At 37.7% G+C, this 23,898-nt stretch overlaps 1 protein-coding gene and 1 long non-coding RNA gene across 2 annotated transcripts in view; one reads left to right on the forward strand and one right to left on the reverse strand.

Moving 5' to 3' along the window:
• The window catches only part of LOC126757930 (uncharacterized), a 170,503-nt gene that overhangs the window by 17,019 nt on the left and 129,586 nt on the right, over window positions 1–23,898 (reverse strand). The window contains exon 2 of the long non-coding RNA XR_007666801.1: window positions 9,310–9,383. This is a non-coding gene — a long non-coding RNA (uncharacterized LOC126757930). The remainder of the gene's footprint in view (window positions 1–9,309; window positions 9,384–23,898) is intronic.
• Window positions 1–23,898, forward strand: part of LOC126757910 (voltage-gated potassium channel subunit beta-2) — a 163,895-nt gene that overhangs the window by 8,126 nt on the left and 131,871 nt on the right. Inside the window, exons 2-4 of the mRNA XM_050471835.1 lie at window positions 2,459–2,556; window positions 2,842–3,225; window positions 3,573–3,793. Of these exons, the coding sequence (XP_050327792.1) occupies window positions 2,459–2,556; window positions 2,842–3,225; window positions 3,573–3,793 (703 nt within the window). The remainder of the gene's footprint in view (window positions 1–2,458; window positions 2,557–2,841; window positions 3,226–3,572; window positions 3,794–23,898) is intronic.

Consider the following 23,898-nt stretch of genomic DNA (forward strand, 5'->3'; position numbering starts at 1 on the left):
CCTAATGCTAGATACTCGTAATGCGAATGACGATATTGAATAAGAAAGACTTGAACTTTAAACAAATCGGTAGAGTGAGCTACTCATGAAGCTGTCGATAAAATGATTTAAATGTATTTGTGACCGTTAAGGGAGAAACAGAAATAACAAAAAAAAAATAACTGTTTATTAAGCGACAGCTTTCCCAAACTTACATTTTCTACCATATCTCTTCAGTACAAATTAATAAGTATATGAAACAGAAATAAAATGTCAATCTAAATGTGTAAAAATATATTACACAGTACAACAGCTAATCTGGGGGGTGGGAAATTCCAAGTCAGGGTGATGGTACTAGGTCAGTATAGTAAAACCCTCAAAGGGTTTGGCGTTCGTATGTGTCAGTTTTTTTTTATGACCTTTAAAATTTTTTCCTTATCTTGATGATTTTTCGCTTAGTTGTAACATTTTTTTTTTAATGCTTTGCGGTCTTCAAAGCGGCTACATAAAATAATGGGTTGTCAAAAAAGTTTTGCGGTATTTTTATTGAATTTTTTTTTATTGAAATTGAAATGAATTTTTGATGACTCATGCCCAACTCTTGACCGATGCTACGGCTGCTATTATGCCGGTCTCTTTCGACCAATTCAGCGATTTTATCGCAATTTTCGACGACAGGCCTTCCGGAGCGTGGCGCATCTTCGATCACCTCTACACCAGAACGAATACGTTGAAACCATCGTTGTGCGGTGGAAATGGAAACTGTATCGAGTCCATAAATTGCACAAATTTTATTGGCGGCTTGAGATGATTTTTGCCTTTATCGTAGTAGTACTGTAAAATATGCCGTATTTTCTTTTTATTTTGCTCCATGTTTGCGACGCTATAACTCACGAACGACTTAAAAGAAACGACAATCAATCAAACCCGTGTTAGCGCGTGAAATGAGCTTTCCAAAAAGGATAGCATGACCCGATGCGACGAATAAAACTAGAACTACGCGCTTTCAGCGCCAACCAGCGAAAATACCGCACGACTTTTTTGACAACCAAATATATGTGCTTTTTGTGCGATTGGGACACACGATTTTCCGGTGACCAATACGCTTGCCACGGATGGAAACTCAGAGAGCACAGCAGGTTACAAACGGCCAATATTATTCGTTAGCCTCTAGTGCCGAAGGAGAAGATATTGTTGCCTCCACTGCATATTAAACTTGGAATTGTTAAGAATTTTATAAAAAAAAACAAATACGCCGTTGTAAACTAAGCGAAAAAAGATCAAGATAAGGAAAAAATTTAAAAGGTCATAAAAAAACTGACACATACGAACGCCAAACCCTTTGAGGGTTTTACTATACTGACCTAGTACCATCACCCTGACTTGGAATTTCTCACCCCCCAGACAATAATCCCAAAAATGTTCCACAGTGTTACTTATACCTTCTGGGTATTCGAAAACGTGAACATTTCGCAAACGGCCTTGGTTTTAATTAGGTCATGTTTGCGAGCGTACGTTGTACTTACTTTCAAGAGGAGAGTTATGTCTGGCCTCAAGACATAATGACCGATATTTTATAGAATTATCGCTTGCACCATATAAAAAATTTTTACTGAATACATGTAGATTTCACTAAGGCAATCTCAGTTTAGTCATTTTAAAATCTACAAGTTTTATTTAAAGTTCAATTTACTGTACAAAATATGAGTGAATAATAAACGTGCTCTCTTTTCACATACTACAATATATAGAAGATGATATGTAAGTCGAAAACGATTGTGGAATTTTCAATAAGGATGAAACCAAGCTTTTCCCACTTTCGATTTACTTTTGCTTTTAAATATAAATTTTTTCGCGAAATAAAATGTAATCCATTCCGCACACGACATTAACAAGGGGTGGTATATGTAAACATATACAAATACACAAACATACATATACATATATGTATGTACATATTATTAATTTCGCCTATTAGCTTAAATATTCAAAGGTAGAACCTTTTAATACAAATATTTAATTATTTCGAATTTTTATTTTTTTTTTTAATAAATTTTATAGCCTAGATTATATTTCAGCGATAAATTTAGCATTCATTAATAGCTTGTATGTTGATAATTTTGTTAAATTAACATAAAATGCTAAAATTTTATTTTTTGAGAAAAAAAAATCATTAATAAACCTTTTGGTCGCACGATAAAATCTGTTTAATAATTAAAATTTTTTTATAAATCGACAACCCAGCTTTAACTATTTTGATGAACTTTTTTTAAAGTAAATTTTAGAGTAAAACGCATGCCGGACTTTCCAATCCTTTGTCTTGAAAGCATTTGCATGAACATTTTAGATAAAAGCAATTCGTTTTTTGCGTTTCCATTACTTGAATGATGTTTGCGAAAAGCAAGAAGTAAAAAATGCAATCTAGAAATTCGTTTAGTTAAATTTGATCGATACAAACTTGATTGTAATTGAATTGCAGACAGCAAAACATCGCAAACGGACGAGGAGAAGCAACGCGACCGACAGCGCAGCGAGCGAGAAGCGAAGAAAGAGGAGCAGGACGCCATCAATTACAAGGTGAGTAAAGCCTGCACACACAAACATATAAACATACACACACACATACACAAACAAACAGGCTCAGGCTCAGCACGTAAGACACAAAACCAAAATGAAAGAAAATATGTAAAAAGACACAGCGTCTGTCGCAATTTCCTTTTATTTTAAGTTTTTAATGAATGATTTATTTTCACCTGCAGCCAGAAAGACACAAGCCACACAAATCACAAATGCACTCACTCACTTACTAACCGATAGCTAAGAATTTACGAGTCTCCCTTCTCACTTGCCTGTGTTTTGCAGCGCGACAAGGAGGCACGTGAGGCGCGTTTACTCGATCTGGAAATACGCCGACAACAGAAGCGTGAGGAGCATAAGCAGCAGCATCAGTTGCACCAACAACAACAACAGCAGCAGCAGCAGTCAGAGTCCGGCACGAGCGAGAAGAGTCCACCCACAACATCGGGTCAGTCGCAACAACAACAGCAGCAGCAACAGCAACAGCAACAACAACAGCAACAGCACGTGACTGGCGCTGGCAGCAGCAGCAGCGGCCCGACCACAGCGCCCCGCATACAAACGCCACCAGATCGTTCGTGTCCGCCAGCGTTTCGCAGTCGATCCATCGAGCGCGAGCTACACTACGAGCGCAAAAGGTATTCGGCACCGGAAACAGCCGAAATCAAGGTAAGCAGACGTGCAGGGAAATGTGTGCGAGTATGTGTGTGTTGGTATGTGAACGTGATTGCAATTTCCGTTTGTTCAGCGCCCAATTTGGACAGCTCATTAAAGCGTCAACTGCGGTTTGCTTTGTTTTTGTTTTTTTTCCTTTGCGTGCGGCTTCCATCACGCCTCATCACAGTCGTTTATATTTTAATTCGTTTCGACAGCGCAGAAGATTGACTTCTCAGTTTAATTTCTTTTCCCTTCATCGTGTGTCCGTTGCCTTCGTTACTGCCACATCTTCATTAAGCCTATTTCCAGCTTTTGAAATATTTTTCTTATTATCCGTTTTGCACATGAATTTCTTGCAGGAGGGTGTAAGCACGACACCATCACCGCAGGCTATAACTGGACCGCCGCCAGCCACACATCATTCGGTGGTGGCGGGCCCTCCGGCAACAGCAGCAGCTGCTACAGCTGCTATAATACCCATATTACCGCTTGGAGTTGCCACCTTGCGTGATGACTCCACGGAATCCGAGCAATCCGTGACGTGTACGCAGGCCCAGCCAGATGCGTATCATCGCATTATGTAAGTGAAAAAAGAAATATTTTAAGTTAACTTTATTTACTATATATGTATGTATATCACTGCAAAGAATTTCAAGTGAATTTAATGCGGAAATTAAAAAAATTTATTATTTTAGCGGAAGTGGATAAAGACTGAAAAATATGCACGCGACCACAATGTAGAAAAATTATCATGTGAATATAATTGAAATAAATATGAAATTGTTAGTTCTTCTTAGAAGCATAATTCTCTTCATATGCTTGTACAATTTCCTTAACTATGCGACATTGACATTATGTACTGATTGTAGGCAGCCTCCAAAATTTTCATACCAGTTTTGTTTTTGTTTGTCCTTTGCTTCAAAATAGGCCTCAATGTTGATGATCGCCTCTTCACTGGACGAAAGTTTCTTCCTAGGGAGCATTTCCTTCTCTGCCCATTTACCGACGAGGGAGCTATGGGTGGGAAGAAGCTGTTGGAGTAGAGGGGCAGTCAGCTTCTTTACGGATGGGTCAAAAATGGAGGGATGTACTCTCGGGAGCTCCCTATCAACTCTAGTTTCAAACTTCCCGACTATTGCAGAGTCTTCCAAGCCGAGGTTGCAGCCATCAAGGTAGCAGTAGATTTGCTACTCCGGAGTGCGGCCTCTTTAGAGAAGTGACCATTCTCTCAGATAGTAGAGTGGCGATACTAGTCTTGAACTCATTGACAATGCGTTCAAGGCTGGTCGAGGAATGCCTAAAGCATCGAGTGTCTTTGCAGGAAATTGTAAAGCTGATGAGCTAGTAAGGAAAGACACCTTGGAATCGCTATCGATAGTATGAGAGAGGGTACGCAGTCGCAAAAGCTTTTTGAGAATCTAATGATCTCTTTGCCATTAGTAAGGTTAGCCTCTCCCTAGTTGAGGGTATTCGAGAGGAAAGGGAAGAAAACACTAACAAAAAAAGTAAGGAAGTGCTAGGTTTGGGTGTAATGAATATTTTAACTGACGCCACTTGCATGAATCACCAGGTGTTGGCAAAACTTTGTGTTAAATATGGAAAGTATCGAGTAACGTCTTGATTTCAACCATTTAAGCCAAAAGGATGCACTGTTATTAGAAAGAGACTCTTGAAATTGTTTTAAGATTTTCCAGATCGAAAATATTTAATAATAACGGCTCTATCAGTAAAATCGACGTGGTGTTAAACATTTTCTCACGACGGCCGGGTCTACAACTCCAAGGACTTTCAACTCCGTAGAATTCTGCCGCTAAAACAACAACAACGTGACGTTAAAAAGAAACACTCAAGTGGGTAAAAAGGAGTTCTGTTTTTTTCACCAGATATTTTTATGCTATTTGTGATTTGAACAAAATGTCGGTCAAATGGCGAACGCAGATCCATTTGTATATATCCACCCGTTTATGTCAATCTTTAATTACGCGGTGCAGCATTTCAGCTGGAATATCGGCTATAGTGTGCCCAATGTTGTCTTCAACTTCCTCGATCGTTGCTAGTTTACTGGTGTGAATCTGTGATTTAACATGTCCCCAGTAAAAATAATCTAAAGGCGTTTAATCACACGATCTTGGCGGCCATTTAGCTGATCCACGTTTCGAAATTAACGAGTCGTCCAACTTTGTGTGCAATGTGTCCATGTTTAGAAGTGAAACATGGGGCGACGCACCGTTTTGTTGGAATTTGAGATTGTCTGTGTCGCTTTCATTAAAGTCCGAGGAAAAAAGTTGATCAACAAGGTGTTATAACGCTCGCTATTGATGGTAACATTACTTCTTGCCACATTTCGAAAGACATAAGTCCGATGATGCCGCCATACCACAATCCGCACCAAACGGAAAAGTAGATAATTTGTCGATGAGCGTTTTTCATTGTTTTTCCGAATATTTAAATTTGCGAAATAATTTTAGAATTGCACTCACCACACTTTAATACACCACCTCAAAACTCACCACACTTGAATTCCCCACACATAAGTGAAGCAAGTAGAACTGACCACATACTAACTTACGATATAACCGATTATATTTTAGCCACTATAACGTAATAAAAGCAAATTCGTTTTTTTTTCCTGAAGAAAAACTGTCAAATAATAAATAATAATAATAATATTTTATTTTATCTCTCTATTATTAGATTACCGACTTAACTTTTGTATTTATAACTCACCATACTTTAGCTCACCACATTAAAACTCACCAGGCCGATGGTAGTCGATTCCACTTAATCAAATATTTTTTCTGAAAAATGTGAATTTGAGTAATCTTTTGGACAATTTAGTCCAATCATTATAGTAAGTTCACCTCGGAATCCGATAGGTATACCCTACCATATGTTGGTTTTGAGACAACTTTAGGGTGTCAATATACAAATATTTATAGACCTATAAATGGGTATATCGAATTCCGAGATTCTTACCTAATTTAGGCTTAAATGACTGGACTAATTTCCAAGCGTTGTACCAAAGTGAAACATAGCGTCCTGAAATGACCAACCTTACTGAACACACTGGCATAATTTTAAACAAAACTGTAAACAAACATGACAGCCCTGAGCTGTCAAAATCCCGTCATACCTATTGGTAGTCCCTGTACATACTTCATATGGTCTCTGAGATTTTTTTGTGTGTTACAAATATCGTAGTGAATTTATTATACTTTATGTCCTGGACAAAGTAGACCTAATGCTGTGTTGTCAAATGTGGAGACCATCTACCTTCAACTTGCTACTATTAGCAAAAAACAATAAGACTTAGCACATAATTTTAAAATCCTTGATTTATTCTTCTAAATCTACGTGTCATCATCAACATCAAGTACCATTTCAAACCTATAACAACATACAAAAATAAGTCCTTATGCCTGCATAGAAATGTAAGTATATAATTTTCCGAAACAAATACGTTCCACTCGTGCTTATTTGAGGTCAAAAAGGGAAGCATTTTGCAATTATCTGCTCACTGCTGCGTGAAGTGGCCACCAGTGGCCAACATTGCAGAACTAATGAAATAATCGATTCTTGATTTCGTGCAACACGCACCAACACACACGCACACGCGCACCAACAGCAGTGGCAGCAACATATCGATTTTGTGAATGAGTGTGTGTGTGTGCGTGCGGAAATTTCTATTTAATTTTTTATTTTTACCATTTCTCGCAATTATATGTTGGATTGGAGGGAAACTGGCGCTGTTTGGCCAAAACGAGTGGCAATGCGCAAAGTAGCAACAACTTACATGCATTTGTGTATGTGCGCCCGCATGCCCCAACGGCGAGTAGCAATGTGGCAAATGTAAATTGTATTGCATTTTAAATGCAATCAGGTTGCCAGAACGCCCTGTAGGGCGGGTCGACTTACGTGCGGACTGACGCTTGCTCGACTGCACGCGGCACCGTTGAGTGATTTTGGTGGCAGGGTTTGCTGGTATGACGCTACGCTTGCCTGCTTGGTTAGCCCTTTCGCTGTTACTGTAGTTCTTCTCGTTCATTTTGTTGTTGCTTTTGTGATTCCCTTCGTTACCCACACAAGCGCAGATAGGAATGAGCGCAACTTACAGGCGAAGCAAAAAAACACTTGAGCATTCGGGCTTTCACACATACAGACTCACACTTGCGAGAATATTTGTAAGCACACATATATACCTACATACATACATGCCCACAAACATACATTCACACATCCATACATATACATATGTATATGTGTTCGTATGAAAGCTATGCATTTGTTTGGTTTTCGCTTGAAGGCGCTTTCCCCCAACCGAGTGGTTTCCGCGTCGGAGTCTTATGTAAGTGCCAGTTACAAATGGCAAGTCGTTGGGCGGAAAGCGAAAAGCGTAAAGCGAAATAAGAATTGCATGTGCTCGTGCACTTTGCTGCCTCTCGCACTCGCTTAACTCAGTTTATTATTGTTGGCATATTTGCTTTTTACAGCTATGCCATTAATATACTGGCTGCCGGGTTGCTGGTTTGTGTGAAGGACAATGTCAAGAGCTCACACCTCGAACTCATTACAGAATTTGATTTAACGGTATATGCGGATTTTTGTTTTTCGATTCTGCTATGATTTTTATATTCTCGGTGACTTTGAGGAGAATAATATTATTGTCAATATTCAATTAGGGCACGAATGAGTTAACCTATACACACACACACATGCATTTTTATTAGTTTACAGTGACTTTTTACGAACAGGTCCTTGCAAAATTTAACTTTTCTGTTAAAAATTGTTGGTGAATTGTAAACTTGTTTATCGGTTAATTAAGAAAAACAAACAAGCATCAATCGTAAGCTCTCCCAAATGATTAATCAGTTGTCGCCCGCTGTATATTTCATACTTCAAAGCAAGCTAGAACTTTAACTGCGACTTCATCGAAGCTATAACCTATAACCTTCTTGCAGCATTAAAGGGCATAAATGGTCTTGACTTTAATTTTTATCGATCAGTTTGTATGACAGTTATATGCTATGGTAATCTCATCTGCACAATTTTTCCAAAAATTATAGCCTTGGACAGTAAACCGTGTCAAATTTCATGAAGATATCTCGTAAAATGAAAAGTTCATACAAGCACTTAATTCTGATCGTACAGTTTATATGGTAGCTACATGCTACATTGGCAGAGTTGCCCAGAAGTAAGAACTCCTTCTTAAGTTTCGGTTACTCTTTATAATCAACTTAAACCGTGCCTAAACCATTTAACATTTATAGTTAACAGTGGGTCTAGAAATTTAATAATGAATATATAGTTATCTAAAAATCCTTCAATAATTACATTGCCCACTAAAATTCAGGATTTTTAATTCATCATACTTGAATTCACCACACTTCAATTCACCATACTTGAATTCAACACACTTGAATTCATATATTTTATATGGGATTTTGAACTTTTGCAATGAAGTTTTTATATCCAAAGCAAATTAGTATAAAACTTGCAAAAACGTATGATATTCTAGTACAACATTTTTCGCTCCAAAAAAAAAGTTCTAAAAGTTTTTTTCACATGCTCTTGAAAAATGTATGCTGTAAAATTTTTGCATGCAATATACTGTAACACCTTCAGACTGCTTCCGACCATATACAAAGCAAGACTACGAATCCGATTATACTGAATTTTTACATGAGCTATGTATGATAATGTACTACTCGTAGACAGCTTTACTTTCGGTAAATTTTATGAGGATACCAATACCCTCCCAAAAATTTTGCACTCTTTTTCCTTTTTCACTTTATGCGATGATGAAGGAATTACACGCCGAAATTTAAAACTTGCTTTTACGAGCAATGACATAGGCTTTTAAAACAACTAACTAGATATAGTAAGAAAACATTGATATGTAAAAAGAAAATAGCACAGATAAAGGTAAAATAGAAGACCGTAATTATCAATGAGTCTATAAATTTAATAAACTAATATAGTTTGCTTAAAATCTCTCCATTATTAGACCGTTAACTAAAATTCGATATTTGTAATTTAACATACTAGAATTCACCACTTAAAAACTAACCACACATAAATAAAACAAGTAAAACTTACCACATAGTAATTCATCGTATACCCGATTCCAAGATACCTGGTTCCACGTAAACAAAGCGAACTCGTACTTTTTCCTGAAAATAATCGAGAAAAATAGTGTTAAAATATTTAATTTTTGCTTTCTAGCATTAGATTACTGACTTAAATTTTGTATTTATAATTCACCATACCTTAACTCACAGCATCGAAACTCACCACACCTGAATTAAACATGTATAGAATTCCACACACTTTTTTACCTTACAATAGGGCAAAAAAGAACCCGGAAATTGTAAATAATATCCCTAGGAAAAGGATATTTCAGAAAAATATATTTTGCTAAGTTTGTAGAACTGTCCTTAATTACTACCGACCCAACTTTTGTATTTATAATTCACCAAACTGAAGTGAGTATCAAAACTCACCACATCTAAATTTAACATGTATAGCTTACCTCATACTACAAATGTAATCATATACCCATTTCCACGGTAGCCACTTTTACTTCGTACTTTTTTTCTGAAAAATAGCTGTCAACTCTGCTCTAATCGACAAAAATAGTTTTGTAATATTTCATGTGGTCTCAACAACTATAATCACCATACAACACAATTTGAAAATATATAGGCGATATAATCAACTTAGCAGCTCCAATTTCAATGAATGAAGAAAAATTAAAAGTATTTAGAGAAAGGCTCGGTCAATCGTCGATTGCTTGGCGAAGTTAAAACTTATTATAACAGTTATTCAACTAAAATTTAACAAAAATAATTACTAGATTTTAACCAATATATTTATTAGTATAATTTTCGAACTTCATCGAACTTATATTCTTGGTGCTTATCGTTGCTTTTTGCTTATCCCGTTGGTGCCATTTTAGAGACTTAATTTGAGAATAAATTATTTTTTATTATTGAAAACCAATTCTCAATACAGAAAGCAGACCCAAAAAAATTGAGTATTTCTATGTTTTCATTTCATTTAAAACTTAACCAGATATTGCAAAGTTTGTTTTCTTATGCAAACAAGTGTTTTTCACAACAACAAATAACTTTGAATGCAAAAGTGTGGAAGCGTTGTTGTAAAAGGTTAATGGTTCGCATGTTGGGGCCAAACCTTATCAACTTTTACCTTGCTTTCATCGCTTTCACTGCCCTATGCATACCTGTTTTCCTTTTTTCGCACTGACAACAATAACAACACAGTAGTCTGAGACATAAATGAAAAACAACAAAGCTGCGGTAAACAAAAGCATTTGCAGTGTCACAAACTACGTCACAGCTCAGCAGCATAACGGTGGAATGCAATTTCAAGCACAAGCACGAACACATTTCAACATATACATACACTTGAATTGCAAACAGACGTAGCATACAGTTGTGCGCTGTCAACGAGTTTCGCTTTGTTTTCATTCACTTTTGCGGCTGCTGTCATTAAGCGCACACTACAAGTGCCCGCAACGCAAGCTATTCATAATAGAAATGAATGGAGTATGAAAAAATGCAAATGAAAAAGGGAAAAATATTTATAAAATGAATGAAAAGTTAAAGACAACGTAAAAAGTGTTGTCGATGCACAAAATAAAATCACAAAAATCAGTCTCACATCGAAGCATAAATTGCTGAAAGCTGACAGGTTTTAGTATTGTCAATTGCAACTCAATTGTCGCACATATTCGCATTGCACTCTTTCTCATATTGCTTTCTTGAGAAATTCTTGTGCTTGTTGACGCATAAACCGTTTGCCTGTTAATGCGGCTGTCAAGTTGCAACCTGCTGTGAAGTGGCTCGTTATCTGCACTGCCTGAGCTTTTTATGCGTCGCTGCTGCGCAAGCTGCGGTTTCGAAGTCTCTCACGTGCCTGTAGATTGGCGCTGTTCGACTTTCTCTCAGCACTGCGTATTAGCATCATTCAGAGAGAAATACGCGTAGAGAGCAGAATGCGGAGTACTGGCTAGTAGTAGTGAGAGTTTAAGAGATGAGGGAAAGGAGCAGGGAAACTTTGTATAAAAGCTTCAAGGAAGCTTTTAAAGAACCCTCTGTGGAACTGGTTATCAAATATTATCGAAATGTTTTAAGGATGACTGTTTTTTTTTAATTTAGAAAAAAAAAAATTACAGCAATAAATTTAAGATTTTATTTGGTTTATAAGACCAAATAATGACGAACTATACAATTTCATTTTACGTCTGGAGGGTGACTACAATTGATAAACACGTAAATATTTCCTTTTGATTTTTTCGTCATATTTCACGCCTTTAAAATTTTTTTCAAATTATTCAAATAAATAAATGAATATACATATATGTTTTTTGTTATACTAGAAGGAAGCCTTGAAAGCCGGAGTATGGAACTCTATTCCGCGTTAATTGGTATTTTATGTCTAGCGCATGTTTGCGATCAAAAAAACCGTTGGCTGGAACGCACACAGCCTCTATTTGCCATCATTTTAGATAAAGCACTATGGATTTTATTTGCTTTACATGTCGTATTTTCCAAGTGCTCATTGAATTTGAGTCTTGAGTTCACTATTACACCAAGGTACTTTAACTATGACTGTGAAGTAAACTCACATTCTCCTTTGGTGAGCGCTATCTTTTCTTCATTTTTCCTGGAGCTTATTAGCAAGACTTCTGTTTTCTGCTCATCCGGTAAGAAACCATCTACGCAAACTATTTATGCAGTGTTTATCCACGACTACCACTATGAGGTCGTTCACATTTTTTTATTGATGTATTCTTAGCACTCTCCATAAAAGCGAATCTAAAACCAATTTTTGCGTTACTCCGCAGGAGATAGTGCAGCTCTTAGTGTCCTCGTCTGTGTCGAATTACAACCTCCTATTTTGAAAATAGATCTTTATAATATTTATCAGATAATGAGGAGCGCGTATTTCGTATAGAGCTTTTACTATTTGTTCCCACTTTTCGGAGTTGAGTGCATTATTCAATAACTCTTCCTCTCCAATGTACAAAGCAAAAAGTAATTAATATAACGGAAGAAAAATATACGCCAATAAATCCTTTACAGAATGCCACCTTATGATCAAAAATTGTTCAAATCCAATCAAAACAGTTCAAGTCCATAGGTACCGGTTATTAGATCCCCCCAGCATCTATAATTGACCTTAGACCGAAAATATCGGTCACTGTATGAGATATACAATTGAAATTCAGAGATAATTATTTTCTGATAATAGCTACCTACTCGGAGGATGGAGTCATGTGTAGAAGTTCACGTAAGTGAGGAAAGTTCTCTGATCGCCATTCACTTGGGAGTGGCCAAAACGATTCTTTTACACATGGCTCAAGCAGCTCACTACTTCCGGTCTTTGACCAAGTATCCTCTGGGTAGCCTAAGAACATCCGTTCGAAGGCGAGCTAAAGTGAGAAGGCGAAACATTCCCTACAAGGGTTGTGCGCTGGGTTTGGGACCCGCCACGTAAAAAACACCCCCAGTGAAGAGCTACAACCAGCCTCGGATGAGAGACCCCCCTTTTGATGACGACCATGGCAAACGAAATAAGGACTACGAATTGAGGGCATGCACCTGGAATGTCCGGTCCCTTAATTGGGAAGGTGCCGCTGCCCAGCTGGTTGATGTCCTCGTAAAGACAAAGGCTGACATCACCGCCGTCCAAGAAATGCGATGGACGGGACAAGGACAGAGACGAGTAGGTCCTTGTGACATTTACTACAGTGGCCATATAAAGGAGCGCAAGTTTGGTGTAGGATTCGTGGTGGGAGAGAGACTCCGTCGCCGAGTACTATCATTCACTGCGGGGAATGAACGTCTAGCCACAATCCGCATCAAAGCGGGGTTCTTCAACATATCGCTGATTTGCGCCCACGCCCCGACGGAAGAGAAGGATGATGTGACCAAAGATGCCTTCTATGAGCGCTTGGAGCGCGCTTAGTATTGCCCCCGCCACGATGTCAGAATCGTGCTTGGCGACTTTAACGCCAGGGTGGGCAAAGAAGGTATATTTGGCACTACGGTCGGTAAATTCAGCCTCCACGACGAAACATCCCCAAATGGGTTGAGGCTGATTGACTTCGCCGGGGCCCGAAATATGGTTATCTGTAGCACTAGATTCCAGCATAAGAAGATTCATCAAGCTACCTGGCTGTCTCCGGATCGAAAAACTACCAACCAGATCGATCATGCTGTGATAGACGGAAGACACGTCTCCAGTGTTTTAGATGTGCGTGCGCTCCGAGGTCCTAACATCGACTCGGACCACTATCTTGTTGCAGCTAAGATTCGCACCCGCCTCTGTGCAGCAAAAAACGCGCGCCACCAAACACAAGGAAGGTTCGACGTCGAGAAGCTGCAATCACAACAGACAGCCGAACGATTTTCTACTCGGCTTGCACTCCTGCTCTCTGAGAGCACTCGTCAACAACTCGGTATAAGGGAACTGTGGGACGGCAAAACTCCTTACTACAGCTGCAACCGGTAACCATTGGTTTTCAGCTGGTTGGCTGCCGTGTCGCAGCGAGAAAACAGGCTGCCTACCTCGCAACGTTACGATCGACCACTACACGTGCGGGATGGGATAGATACCGAGAGTTGAAGAGGGAAGCGAGACGCATTTGTAGACAGAAGAAGCCCACTGAAATGCGGGAGTACGAAAGAGCTTGATAAGCTGGCCGACAGGGGTAATGCTCGAAAATTCTACGAAAAAATGCGGCGGCTTACGGAAGGTTTCAAGACCGGAGCGTATTCCTGTAGAACCCCCAAAGGTGATCTAGTCACTGATGCCCAGAGCATACTTAAATTATGGAGGGAACACTTCTCCAGCCTGCTGAATGGCAGTGAACGCACAACACCACGAGAAGGAGAACCCGATTCCCCAATCGATCGCAGACGTTTTGGACCATGAAGAAGTTCGATTGATTGGCAATTGCCCGCCTGAAGAACAACAAAGCGGTGGCCGACGGATTGCCCCCTACACGGCGGCGAAGAACTGATAAGGTGCATGCATCAGCTTTTTGTAAAATATCTGCACGATTGGAATTTAATATCATATAGCTATGTCATTAGCCAAACTCTATAAGGTTCTATCGAGCGTATTGTGTCAGATATTTCCAACAGTTCAAAAATTGGACCTTATCAGTATGGATAATAATCAACACGCCCATATTCACCTCCCTTACAAAGACCCGTGTTGAAAATCACTAAAACCTCTTCGTTAATCGACTAACGAAAAACGTCAGAAACAGTAAATTTTACGGAAGAAGTGGCAGAAGGAAGCTGCACCCAGGTTTTTTTTTTAATTGAAAATGGGCGTGGCGTCGCTCACTTATGGACCCAAAACCATATCTCAGGAACTACTAGACCGATTTCAATGAAACTCGGTATATAATATTTTCTTAACACCCTGATGACATGTACGAAATATGGGTGAAATCGGTTTACAACCACGCCTTCTTCCAATATAACGCTATTTTGAATTCCATCTGATGCCTTCTCTGTATAATACATTAGGAAATGAAAATACAATTCAATACTCAAAGTACACAAATTGATGTAATCTAGTTAATTTTACAGCAAAATAAGAAAATATCGAAAATGGGTTGAATATGTAAATGACATTCGGGTGATAATGAATATCGGTAAATATTTGAGTTATCAGCGTGTTTTATCATAACGAGATACTTTGTGTATAAAATAGATAAATTTGAGGAAAACTTGACCTAGCCCCCATATAACTATTAGCAGGATTTTCGAACATTAGGCTGGCTTTACTTCATATGATTGATGTTTGTAATTTAAAAAATGAAGCCCAGGGAACATTTTTAAGTATGTGACTTGATAATAGTTGATAAATAAAATCGGATCGGTACTACCGCAAATCCCTTATACTAACAAGTATATATAAAATTGCTTGGATTTCGATCCTCCGGTTTACATTTTATACCTTGAGGTATTTCCGTGGCTTTAGTTCTTGCAATTTGGAAGAGTATAAAAATTTGTTGGAACTGAACCAAAATTAAAGAAACGCCCATTTATCAAAAATGCTTAAGTTTGACTTTTCACCAAAAATATCGGTTAATCATTGTCTTGTCTTGTATTGAAATTCGAATATTATTTTTCCTGATGATAATATGCCTTTGTCTTCGGGTGAATGTTACCCTTTGCCCTCAAATGTCTAATATAGAGATTTTTAAACTTCTGAAAATCATAGAGCATCTTTTTCTGCTAATAATATAGTATGTCGTAATGCCACAAATGGATAAAATCGAATCAATGTTCCTCTAAGCCTCACATAGTATCTAATATACAACTTTCTAACTACTGGTTAGCTTTATACTCAATATATTGGTCATAGTGTGACTTGTCTTCATGAAATTGCATGGACACACATTCTGGAGTAATGCTGACACTATTGAATACATATTTGTTTGAAAATTTTACTTACGAAGTATTTATTCACGTGTTATTTAGAAAAACTTCGGATATAAATTGTAATGATAGTTTCTAGAGATACGTATGCACCACACAATACAAGAATTCTTTTTCAAATTAGGAAACATTTTTTAAATTTCTTTTAAGGAGCCATCAATGGAAAAGATATAACTATTTTTTTACACATAAAAAAATATAGAAAATGATTACATATTTTTTATTTACTTAATTTATTTTAAATATTTTTTTAAATGCAATCCTGAAAAATATATAAAAAGCTTAAGATGATTTTATTAAGCAAAATGCGATTATCCGCGCTCAGCAAAGTAGCTAAACCCAAAGCTGAGGATTACCAAACTTACAGTTCTACAGCTGTTTAACAGAAAGCTTTTTTTAACATAAAAACTAACATAACAGAAATTTTATTGCTGAGGGCTTCCTGCCATAACTGCAACTGACAAATGTAAAATGTTGAAAGCGGATAAGCGGATAAGCAATTGGAAAGCAAAGGGATAGCCTAAAAGACATCAACAGATAGCAAAAGCTTGAATGGAAAACAAATGGAGGGATTGTAGCAAGGACTAAACAATTATGACAACAAAGAAAAAAGATTTATAAACAGAAGTGTCGATCAGATTCTTATTAAATAATTCCAGTTCAGTTGCTGCACAACACACTTACATGTGCTGCCTTGAAAGTGCGCTACTTTTGTTTGAAAGCATTCAAGCTTGTCAATTCAATAAAAACAAATGAAGAGGATGCGCCAACGAATGTCAATTCAATGCGAAAACAAATAATAAAAATGCGAATGTGAAAACGAAAGCAAATTGCAATGAAAGCCAAACAAAAGTGCATGCACACAGACGCATGAGTAAACGAGTTTCATGTGATTGTGGGAGTGTGTGTGTGTGTGCTTGTGATGATTGCTCAATGTGTGCGTGTTGACGCTTTCGCAGCGTTTTCGTGTGTCTGACATTTGATAGTAACTTATGGTGTCTGTTGGCGGCTGACAGCACAACGCTTTACAACTACCAACCACACACACATGCACACAAATGCTCGTGAGTGTCTTGTACGCCTACACAGTTGTCGAGTTGTAGTATGTAGGACACACAGGCGCGTAGTAGGCAAAATGCACGTGTCCTTTTCAACTTTCGCCTTTACATTTTCGCTTTCTGCTTTCACTATTTTCCATTTCGCTGGCTGCACATCGAGCGCTTGGCGTTGATTTAGTTGCGTCGCCGCCATTTTCGGACGCATTTCGTTGGCGTGTAGACGCGCTGACAATTGCCGTTATTCAAATAGTGATAATATGTGGCTGTTTTGTGATAAATTTAACTTGAAGCAGACTCTGGCATTAGAGGTGGACAGCAAGTGAAGCAAAAACAAAAATAGTAAAGTTGAAAAAAATTAAAAAATTTTGAAAAAATAATAAATTTCGGTTCAAAGTGTATGCAAACAACAAAAATTTGGCAAAAAGAACCATTGTCACAGCATCAACGCTCGGCCGAAATTCAGAACTAAGAAAACTAAGCGTTTGTTTTGCATTTCGCTCTTCACGCTAATGACTTTATTGGATTTTCTTGCACCGCCTGCAGCTATAGCACACACACACAGCGGCTAGCTGTGCTGGGCCTTAAATGCAAGTTCAGCGCTCTTTAGCTTTATGCAACGCTTCGCAGCCAAAGGAAGATCTGCAGCGCAAACAACTTTCGGCGAATTTTTCTCGAAAAAATATTGAAGGTAATTTTTTTTTACTATTTCAGCAGTTCAGTCAGTTCAGCAGAGCATGTGCTCTCTGCGCGTTTGCAATTACATTTGCCATAATTTATATTTAAAAACCGCAAATTAAAAATTAAAAATGTATTACCTTCAAGTATGTGGTTCAAGTGCTGCTGCTGCGGCGGAGACGCTTTGTGCATCTCGTTTGCCAAAGTGACACAATGCTGGTGAAATACAATGCGGCGGCAGCGCTTTGTTGCCAGTTTCGCTTGTCAGTGGCTTTTGCGTTCAAGCAGCTTGCTATATATGTGTGTGTGTTTGTGTGCCTGTTGGCTTAAAGAGCCTGATTAACGAGCCGCTATGACAGCTTTGTGTATGTGCATGCCTAGAACTTGGCTTGGAATCTAGGCAAGTAAGAAATTTAATTCCAAAATAATTTAAATAAATAATTTTGAAGGAATTTTTGAATTTCCACGAAACTGATTTAGTCTGTGTATACTTCTAGGTGATCTCTGCTTAATTTTTAATTAGTTAGTTGGAAAGGGTGAAACAATATACAATATCATATTTTTCAGACAGTATTAACAGAAACATGATTAGTAGACTTAACGCAGATTTTATAGAAAAAAAGCTTTCGGCATACATTGAGCCAAAAAAGCACCAGAAAATTTTAATTAAATTCCCAGGGTAAATAATATTTAAAAAAAAAATTATTTGGGTAAGTTTATAGGACTGTCCTTAATTACTATGCCAAATATGAGCGCGATCTGTCAACCAGTTGGTTTAAAGCAGCTGCTTAAGTCAGTACACCTCAATAGTTCGCGGCGATTTTTACAATGGATGAAAATATAGAAGAAAGAATCTGTCTCAAATTTTGTATTAATAACCAAATTTCGTATGCGGAATCGTTACGAATGGTGGAAAAGGCTTATGGTGATTAAGTTTTATCAAAAACGGAAGCCTTGAAGTGGTACAAAGCCTGCAAAGCGGTTGAGAGATCGTTGAGAGCTCGATATCTCTCGCGAGTCCGTTCGAATGATTTTGGTGGATGTTTTGGGTATGAAAGGCGTTCTTGCTCGACTCGTTTTGATAAAGCTGATTTGTTTTTTCAAAAATAGTACAACTCTTACCGAATTTAAAGGCAAAAACGCAATGAATACCATTGATCAAACACCGAGGACTTGAAAAATCGTTGGTTGCTTGTATAGAAATTTATTTAATTTGAGGAGATATATAATAAATAAATTTGGCATGAGTTATTGGCCAAGTCAACGGTGTAATCTCTGATGCAATTGTTCAGTTTGGATTACTCTAGCTAGCATTTGCAAGGTTTCTGAGCTCATCTTAGCAAAATATTGACAAATCACATTTTCAGTTTTAGATCGCTTTATTTGACTTTTCAGTAGACTTTACCTGCAAAAGGCTCTTAATACGGAACCAATCAGGATTGTGTATAGATCATTGTAACAGTTTACTGTTTTTGGAAGAAAACCTCTATCTCCATAGCTTTGAAACATATAAATTTTCATTCTCTTGTTAATGTTGAAGTCTCTTTCAAAATATTTTTCATTATGAGTCAGCAATTTTTGAAAGTTTTAATTTCCCATGACGTGTTGTTATCGTCAAAGGACTTTTGATCAATTTGGATTTATATCTCAACATTCCAGATTCGATCAATTTCAGCGAATAACAAGAATAATAGAAGATGATATGAAAAAAAGCAAACTTGACGTTTTCTTGACGTCTCAAAGGCGTTCGATAGAGTATGGTACCATGGCTTACTTCATAAATTAAGATTTCCACAGTCTCTAACTAACAATCATATACAACGCCACAGTCAATAAAAACAGGTGTACCCCAAGCAAGTGTCTTGGGAGCACTCTTATACATTATGTTTACCAGCGACATGGCTAAGCCGCCAAACAGCAGAACCGCCACATTTGCAGATGATACCTTTACAACCGGCAAAAATGAAGCTGAGTTGTCGAACAGAATGCAATCTTCTATCAATCAAGTTGGATAATGAACGCATAAGTGGTACACTACTTTAAACGAGTTGAAGTCTACCCATATAAACTACACTTACATGAGTACATATACAGTAGCGAACAGTGAAATCCGGATAACTAAAAAATCATATATTTTCCTTATTATTTTAGTGGAATGTTTAAATTTTTTATTTTAAAACAATAATATATATTTAATACGTTAGTATTAAGCGTAAAAAAGGTCAGTGTAGTGGATTGCACTTATAATTTTTTTTTATTTATTTTAGATATTGTATAAATTTGGTAACTAGCAATATAAACAGTGATAATTTTTTTTTATTTACATTAGAGAAATGATTTTACAGTTTTAGTTAAAGGAAATATTAATCTATACAAAAGCACTCTTTTTAGTATTTTGTCAAACCTCCTTTGCTTTTTATAACGGCTTTTATACGCTCGGGCATTGAATTTATGAGGTTTTTTATTGTTACTGCTCCAATACCGTTATACCACGCTTCTTCGAGAATTCCATTCAGCTCTGCTAAATTCTTTGGTCTCTTCTGTGCTACGTGAGCCTTCATTATAAACCAAAGGTTCTCAATGGCATTGAGATCCGGAATGTTACCTGGCCCACAAAGTCGAGACCCTGATTTTTGATAAATAATTCTTCACCTTAAAGAAAGAAAAAAGGATAAGTATAAAATTTGTAATTAAAATTATAGCAATAAACTCCAGTTGTACAAAAAAAATGGATACTTACTATTTTGGCACAATGACAGGGCGCAAAGTCATCCTGAAAAATAAGGACATCCGCTCGTGAAAAGGGATTTTTCATTGAAGGTATTAAATTGGTTTCAAGTATCTCCTGATACTTATTCCTATTGGCGGTTCCTTCTATTAGGGCTAGTTGCCCAAGACCATAGTAGGAAAAGCAACCCTAGACCATTCGGCTGCCTCCCTGCTTAACAGGTTTTGAACACATTCGTCCTTGAACCGCTCACCAGTTCTCCTTCCCACGTAGGACATACCGTCGCTGCAAAAAATTTCACTAATCAAGTTGAGTCCAATTTCGATGTTCTTTTGCCCATCGTAAACGGGTTTGATGCATTTTTGAGGTTAAAAGTGGTTTTTTTGGCGGCCCAACGAGCGTTCAAATCAACCTCTTGAAGCCTTCGACGAACAGTTCTTGCGCTAACTTCCATACCGACATCTTCAAATAACTCCACTTTAATGTCCTCAGCAGTTTTGAAGTGATCCCTCAAGCTGATAGAACGTATCACCCGATCTTCCCTAGAACTTGTCTTCTTCTTTGCTCCAGAGCCAGTTTTTCTCTTAAGAGACCTGGTTTTATCGACATTTTTTAGAAATTCTCCGATGGAAGACTTGCTGAAGCCAACTCTCTTTCACTAATTTCCCGAATGGTCAGATTTTCTTTTCGGAAAATCAAAATAATGGTTTGTCAAAAAAGTCTTGCGGTATTTTTATTGATTTTTTTTTTTATTGAAATTTAAATGAATTTTTGATGACTCATGCCCAGCTCTTGATCGATGCTACAGCTGCTACTATGCCGGTCTCTTTCGACCAATTCAGCGATTATATCGCAATTTTCGACGACAGGCTCTCCGGAGCGTGGCGCATCTTCGACCAAACTAAGCTTTGAAGCTAATGAAAAATAAAACTAAAAGTTGTTATAAAACGTGTACAGAGCACTACTTTAAGTGAAAGAATAATCCTTTCCGCGAATAATACCTTTGGCGAAATAAATTGGTATGACGATGGCTGCAAAGCTGAAGTGGAAGGAGCATGTACAAAAGAAAGTTGTAGAGCTTCTTCTTATATTACAGCTTCATGTAGTTTGAGCAAAATAGGCAACAGTGAGATTGAGCAATATTACGAGGCCTCATGTGCGCTTTTGCCAGGTTTTTGTATCATTATGATTTCAGATACCTTCCATGACAATGGGACGTATCTGAGATTCAAACAAGCGTTTATTATCGATTTTAGCTTTGTTAATGCTTTTTGCGTTAGATTTTTTAGTACATCGGCAGTCACCAAGTCGAGGCCAGGAGCCGTTTTTGATTTGAATCTAGTTTTTGTATTTTTCATTTCTCAATTTGTTGCTAGTTGGCCCAGAATCCGTTTGGCTTTCTGGCTTATCGAAAATATTTGTTTCCTAATATTGTTTACAGCTTTCCAGAGGGAATAATTACAGTACTCACAGGATGTCAAAATGCATCGTAAAATCATAAAATCATAGATATTTACAAATTTTTAAGAAATTGTTGTTGGATTACATACAAAAATTAATATTTTTGTCGATCATAACTTTGAAATACTCCCAATCTGTATGTCTATTAGAAAGATCATGCCGATTTCTTTTAAATGGCCATTTAGGATTAGATACACTGGCGAGTGGTTCGAATTTCAGTCCAATTCATTTTCCATAGTAATGAAGGCATTGGCGGATAAAAAAGTCGATCAGGTCAGATAATTTTCTTGTGTCGGTAGGCCAGTAAGTGGGTCTGCCAGTAGGTATGAAGTCGTATCCAGTGGTCATAGCTGCTTTAAGGATCTTTCCCCCTTTCGGTGACGTAATCTTGATCCCCATTGTGAGTGTTTCGCGTTAAAGGTGTTACCCATGATGAGTTCGCCATGGTGTTTTAGATTAAGTTCTGTGTACAAATCCTGTTTGATATTGTGTCTAGGTTGGCTATATATTGCAGTAATAATTATTTGTCCGAAGCAAGAATCAACCGATTTAGTTGTAGTTTGGAATTCTGGGTCACATATATCATTATCTTCGTAGCGGTAACGATACTACTGCAGAGTTTTTCAAATGAAAAAAAAAGACAACGGCTTCCACAGCAGTTTGCTGTCCAAAACTACCCAAAGGTACTTGCTGTGGTCCTTGAGAGAGAGTTGTGTTTTATTTAACGAGGAAACATCCATAGAAGAATTTTGTGCTTTCTTGTGAACAGAAGCAGATTCGCTTTCTCCGGGTTCAACCCCAGATCTGCTTGCAATGTACAACTCTGAGCTATATTTAGAGTGGTGCTCATAATACTGTTAATGGTCCGTAGACACCTACTGGTTATTAAGGTGGCAATGACGTCCACATATGCCACTATCTTAGGGGATTTGCCGTGCAAGCTCTTAGCAGTTTATTCACCACTAATGTCCACAGAAGCGGAGATTGCACTCCAGACTTCTTTGGTAATTTTAGCGTCGTTCCAGTCTGTTCTTATCCATCTAGAGAACAAAAGAGTTCTGATCCAGCATTGTATAGCAGGATCAACACATATTGACTAGATACTATTCAGAATAGATTCCGCTGAGATGTTGTTGAACGCTTCGGGAATAGCCAAAAATGCTTCAAGAGCGTATTCCTTATATTCCAGAGTATGTGCTATAGTAGTTCGATCTGAAAAATTTTCTCGAAGATTATCTTGGAAAATAATGTATGCCAAATTTCGTACAGACAGACAGATAGGCAAGGCTAAATCGACTCTGATAGTTATGCTGATCGTTTATATGCATATGTGTATGCTTTATAGGGTCTCCGACTTTTCTTTTGGGCTGTTACAAACATCGGGATAAACTTAGTATACCCTCTACGTGGTACCAAAAAATGTTTTTTCATGTTCTACCATTTTGAACTAAAGTTCGCTCAGATCCATCATATTCAATAGTCCAGAGTAGTGGTCGGTTCCAGTTGTAAGATAAAGTTGTTGTTGATGACCAATAATTCTTTGGGCTTGTTGTGGAAACCTCAATTTTTGGTATTTTATATGGGTACATACATATGTATGTATATAGTTCGGATTAAGCTGAACATTTACTTTACTTTTGACATAAATATAAGTATATATATTCTCATTAGACGATTAAAATCAAAACTTAAAAGCAAGCCACGGCTGAATAATCGACTAAACTTACTCCCAATGAAAATACTAACTAGTTATTGCACTAAACGTCCTAGAATTGCATCAGTTCGCACATACTTGAACTCTCCACTTGGTTAGGCATGACATCGAAGGCGGGGTTTTTCGTTTAAATTCAATCATATTCGTAAATGTGATATCATTTACATGCAAATACAAGTATAGTGGTGCAGACGTGTATGTCTACTCACTCGTGGATGTCAACGATGTTTTATTATCGATACTCGAAACGTTTACGCTCCAATAAGTTTGCGCATAATACTTTTCTTGTTCCGCTGCTGCTAGACAAACACACACTTGTTGGCGTTGCGAGCGCACAGATCACAAACTCAATCAATTAAAAATTCATTGTATGTAAATACACGATGTTACGTATACGCCAGCGTGTGCCAAACGCAGATGACTACCACACTTACATGTACTGTACTTGTAGCTGCTTATGGGTTAGTGTGTGCAGCGTAGCAGTCAACCGACCGTGAAGTTAAGTGCCAAGAGCGAGTGAAAATGAAAAGCACGCGCCCGCGATCCGTCTCACCTATACAAGCAGGG

This window comes from Bactrocera neohumeralis, chromosome 5, assembly GCF_024586455.1.
Source record: "Bactrocera neohumeralis isolate Rockhampton chromosome 5, APGP_CSIRO_Bneo_wtdbg2-racon-allhic-juicebox.fasta_v2, whole genome shotgun sequence".
NCBI classification, from domain to species: Eukaryota; Metazoa; Arthropoda; class Insecta; order Diptera; family Tephritidae; genus Bactrocera; species Bactrocera neohumeralis.